Source organism: Takifugu flavidus, chromosome 9 (genome assembly GCF_003711565.1).
Source record: "Takifugu flavidus isolate HTHZ2018 chromosome 9, ASM371156v2, whole genome shotgun sequence".
Taxonomy (NCBI): Eukaryota; Metazoa; Chordata; class Actinopteri; order Tetraodontiformes; family Tetraodontidae; genus Takifugu; species Takifugu flavidus.
In genome coordinates, this window is record NC_079528.1 from 8,289,240 (window position 1) to 8,294,239 (window position 5,000).

The 5,000-nt window shown below is 59.2% G+C and overlaps 1 protein-coding gene across 1 annotated transcript in view; it reads right to left on the minus strand.

Moving 5' to 3' along the window:
* The window catches only part of LOC130531442 (protocadherin-1-like), a 59,999-nt gene that overhangs the window by 53,438 nt on the left and 1,561 nt on the right, over positions 1-5,000 (minus strand). Inside the window, 1 exon segment of the mRNA XM_057043468.1 lies at positions 430-2,613. Within this exon segment, the coding sequence (XP_056899448.1) occupies positions 430-2,613 (2,184 nt within the window).

A 5,000-nucleotide genomic window follows, 5' to 3' on the forward strand; every position in this document is an offset into this window, starting at 1 on the left:
CCAAAAGAATCAAAACATAAATAAAAAAATAAAATCAAAGACAGGAGATTAAATTAAAGACAAAAAGTGATGAGGTTCTGATAGTTTTACACTTCAGTTTCCGTCGCTAACGTCGGTTTTGTGAGTCTGGCGGAGCGACAAAGACAAACAACACAAACCAAATGGTTCCGAGACCCTGGAGGAGGTTAATCATTAAAAAACCCACGTTTGTGCCCCCCCCGGGTGACTGTTCATGCTGTGAGGGGGTGAGAAAACAGACAAATGGTGAACAATAAAAACAAAGTGTAAAAAAAAGGAAAAATGGCCCGTTTGGAACTGTGCCGGGGGGGGGGAATGGGGGGGTGGGCAGTGCCAAACAAGTCCCGGTGACTACCACACCCGGTTGGTCCAATAAATGTCCCTGTGGTACATGTTAGCGTAGTCGCCTACCTGTTTGCTGCTGTATTTGGGCGGGTTGGCCTTGTAGCTGTAATCCGAATATTGGTCGGAGCCGGTGGAGTTGTTGTCCCCCGTCCCCACGAAGGTGTTGGTGGCGGGGAGGTCCTGCACGGCCTGGTGCTTCTTGGAGGCCGAGGGCGACTGAGGCTGCAGCTGGATGGACGGCAGCGGGGAGTTGGAGCGGTAGTGGCGGCCCAAGTCGGGGCTCCCCGGGGGGTAGTTGAGGGGCAGGTGGATCCTGGGGCTGTCGTTGATGTTCTCGTTGATGAGGTTGAACTTGTGGCCTTTCTGCAGGCTGGCGTCCTCGTCCTCCTCCAGCGGCTTGGCCGGTTTGGGCACTTTGCTCTTCTTGCTCTTTTTGCCCTTCCCGTTTTTGGGGCCCTGCTTGGGGGCGTACAGGTCCTTGCTCTCCTTCTTGCCGGCCTGGTAGCCGCTTTTCGCGTCCTTCTGCAGCCGATGTCTAAAGATCATCACGGCCACGATGACCAGGATCACGCCGGCGATCCCGGCCAGGCTGCCGTAGAGGATGTTGCTCTGTTGGTTGAGGGCGTAGTTGGGGTCCCCGGCGATGTCCCTGTCCAGTGGGGTGTAGAGGCTGTGTCCGACCAGAGCCTCAATCAGGGACACGTTATACTTTGTTTCGTTCACAAACACGTGGACCAGGGCGGTGGTGTGGCGAGGAGGTTTCCCACGGTCGCTGACCTTCACCACCAGGCGATGGAGGCCGTTGTGGCTGCCGGCGAACTTCTGCGCCAGCATGATTTCCCCACTGCTGGGCAAAATGTGGAAGAGGCCGTACGGGTTTCCGCCCGTGATCGTGTAGACCAGCTCCGCGTTGAGTCCAGAGTCGATGTCTTCGGCCTCTACCACCGCCACCGGGGTGTCTGGGAGGGTGCCGGGTAGCAGGTGCGTGAAGGAGGAGTTGGACGGCTTGGTGACATACGGCGCGTTATCGTTTTCGTCCAGTACGTTGATGGTCACGCCCACGTAGGAGGTCCGTGGCGGGTCGCCGCCGTCCACGGCCTTCAGGCGGAAGGTGTAGGTGCTCTCCTTCTCACGGTCAAAAGAGATGCTGGACAGGATGGTTCCCGTTCCGTTCTGGATGACGAACTTTCCGTTGTCTGGTTCCACGAACAGCGTCACTTGTGCGTTCTCCCCTTTGTCGTTGTCGGTAACGGTCACCACGCCGACGGGGTTGAGAGGAGCCATGTTCTCGATGACGGAGAAGCTGTAGTCGTCCAACATGAACTTGGGGTCGTTGTCGTTGCGGTCGAGGACATTGACCTCCACCGTTGCCGTTCCGGTTTTACTCGGAACTCCTTTATCTGCTGCGGCCACGTGGAACTTGTAGTGCTCCTTCTCTTCCCGATTCAGCGAGGTCTTCACGCGGACCTCTCCGGTGTTCGCATCGATCTCAAACAGCTCGATGGCGGCGGGCTCAACGATGCTGTAGGACAGCTCGGCGTTGGAGCCGCTGTCGGCATCGGTCGCTATCACGTCCAGCACCTTGTCGCCCGGGTAGTTCCCCTCGGCAAAGTCCACCCAAAGAACCGTGGGGGAAAAACTCGGAATGTTGTCGTTCACGTCTGTGACCTGGACCTTGAGGGAGTTGGTGCTGGACAGGGCCGGGTTGCCAGAATCGACGGCAACGATCTCGATCCGGTAAGTCTTTATCCGCTCGTAATCCAGCAAAGTCGTTGTTTGCAGGAAGTACTTCTTCTTCCGGTCATTTAAAGACTCGCTGGCAGGTCGGAGTTGAAAGGGAACGTCTCCGGCCACCACACACGTCACGATGGCATTTTCCCCCTCGTCCCGGTCCGATACCTGGACCAGGGCCACCGGCGTGCCAACGGGCATGTCCTCGGAGATGTTGGCCACGCCTTCATGGTGCATGACTAAGCCGATACCCCGGATCTCGATGGTCGGCGAGTTGTCGTTCTGGTCCTTTACAATGATGGTCACCAAGACCTTGGAGCTCTTCGAGCTTGGTCCACGATCTCTGGCCACCACGAAGAACTTGAGGAAGTTCTCTTCCTCTCGATCCACCTGGCCTTTGACGTAGATGATGCCCGTAGAGCGATCGATGCGCAGGAGCCTCTGAACGGTATCGGAGGCCTGATGAAGACTGTAGTCGATTTCGCCGTTGATCCCCGTGTCTGCGTCGTTGGCTCGGACCTGCGGGAGGAGACAACAACCTTTGAGATCTTTGTTCTTCTACACAGCCTTCAGACGCCGGAAGAGGGACGGGGGGGGGGCGGAGGGGGACGGAGGGGGGCGGAGGGGGACGAAGGGGGACGAAGGGGACGGAGGGGGGCGGAGGGGGACGGAGGGGGACGAAGGGGGATGGAGGAGGGGACGGAGGGGGCCGGAGGGGGGACGGAGGGGGACGAAGGGGACGGAGGGGGACGAAGGGGACGGAGGGGGACGAAGGGGACGGAGGGGGATGGAAGGGGGACGGAAGGGGGACGGAGGGGGCGCGGAGGGGGGACGGAGGGGGACGAAGGGGGACGAAGGGGACGGAGGGGGGCGGAGGGGGATGGAAGGGGGACGGAGGGGGACGAAGGGGGACGAAGGGGGAGGAGGGGACGGAGGGGGGTGGAGGGGGATGGAAGGGGGGCGGAGGGGGACGGAAGGGGGACGGAGGGGGCGCGGAGGGGGGACGGAGGGGGACGAGGGGGACGAAGGGGACGGAAGGGGACAAAGGGGACGGAAGGGGGACGGGGGGGGGCGGAGGGGGACGAAGGGGACGGAGGGGGGCGGAGGGGGATGGAAGGGGGATGGAGGGGGACGAAGGGGACGGAGGTGGACGAAGGGGACGGAGGGGGGCGGAGGGGGATGGAAGGGGGACGGAGGGGGACGAAGGGGACGGAGGGGGACGAAGGGGACGGAGGGGGATGGAGGGGACGGAGGGGGACGAGGGGACGGAGGGGGACGAAGGGGACGAAGGGGGACGAAGGGGACGGAGGGGGGCGGAGGGGAATGGAGGGGGGTCGGAGGGGGGCGAAGGGGGGGGGCGGAGAAGGGCATCAACCTTGGGATTAATTCAGCTTCAGACAGGAAGTCAACCTTCGTTAACTCCTGTCCTAATGGGGGACTTGTAGACCAGGACGATAATAAAATGGGGGCGGAGCTTTAAACACCTGGTGCCTGGACACACGGATGCTGAGACCGTTCAGACGGGTTCTGCTGGAGCCCCGCTGCCCTTCTGGGTCTCCCAGCGTCACAGATGGAAAACTACAAACCCCTTGGTGTTGCCGTGGCGGCGGGGAGGAACCGCTGGAACGCAACGGGCGATCAAAGCGGAGCACGCTCGCCAGCACAGCGGCGTCTGAAGGCTCTGCGGCGGGTCATTGACGTCTAATTGGCAGAAGAGTGAATGTTAATGTTCCTCTCATTAGCAGAAAAGCCTCAGCTCCTCCGGGCCCATTAGGAGGCGGCGGAGGACACCAACACCGGCCACAATTTGGCGCCACGCACCCCCAACCCAAAGCAAATAGAGGTAATTAGTCAATTAGGAGGCGCTGTCCGTCAGCAGAATATCAAGAGGATGTTCTCGTTAGCGGGAGCTTCCACCGAACACGGATTACTTTTTAATTGCATCTCGCGAAACTGCTGTTAAAGGAATGTGGGTCATGGTGGACGTCATCCACGGGCTCCTTCGGAAGGTTTTATCCTGGAAGTGATGCAACTCTGGTCTTTAACGTCGGGGGGGGGGCACCGGCCGGAAGGAAAATAGTTCCTGGCACCACCGGATCGGTCCAGTGACGTCCCAAAATCCACCGTCCTCATGAAACGAGCAGCATCCCAGAGACCGTTGTTCCGGTTTTAAGTGTAATCTACGGGAACGGGTCAGTGGAGGATAAACCTGCAGTTGCTATGGTTCACCGGTCAGTTGCTACGGTTCACCGGTCAGTGACCCGCTGGGCCGTCCTCCCCCCCCGACAGGTTAAAGGAAACACCCGAGCGAAGTGCTGATTCCTGCCGGCCCATTGATCCGCCCCCTTTCAGCGGCGGACGCCACCCAACGGCGGTGAATCATTGACCGCGTTTATCGAGCGGTTCTGGAGCGCAGAGCCGCCGCCCTCCAAAGGCCACCGTGTTCCAGGGAACACAGCTCGTGCTAGTTAACCATTAACCAGCCGACAGCTCGTGCTAGTTAACCATTAACCAGCCAGGCCGGCTGGTTCCCACACCTGCTGCCTTCCCAGGATCCGCTAATTAAAGGAGAAACATCGTCAAACAAAACATCTGGTTGTTATTGATGAGAGGAGGAACCAGATTTCACGTCCCCATAATCCAGCGACCAGTGTTACGATAATTAACCGGCCGAATGTGACGGTGGTTAATCATTACCAGGATGACGTCGCAGACACGAGTGGACCAATCAGGGCGAGCGACATTTGAACGGAAACAACGCCCCCTCTGGATTCAACAGGTTGGGATCAAACTGGAATAATCCCGGAGCTGCTCTCAGGGATGGCGGAGCGTGAGGGGGATGCTAATGCTAAAGAAGCAGGTTAAAATATGCTAAAGTGGCCGTTCCGCTCCTTTACAGAGCGAGT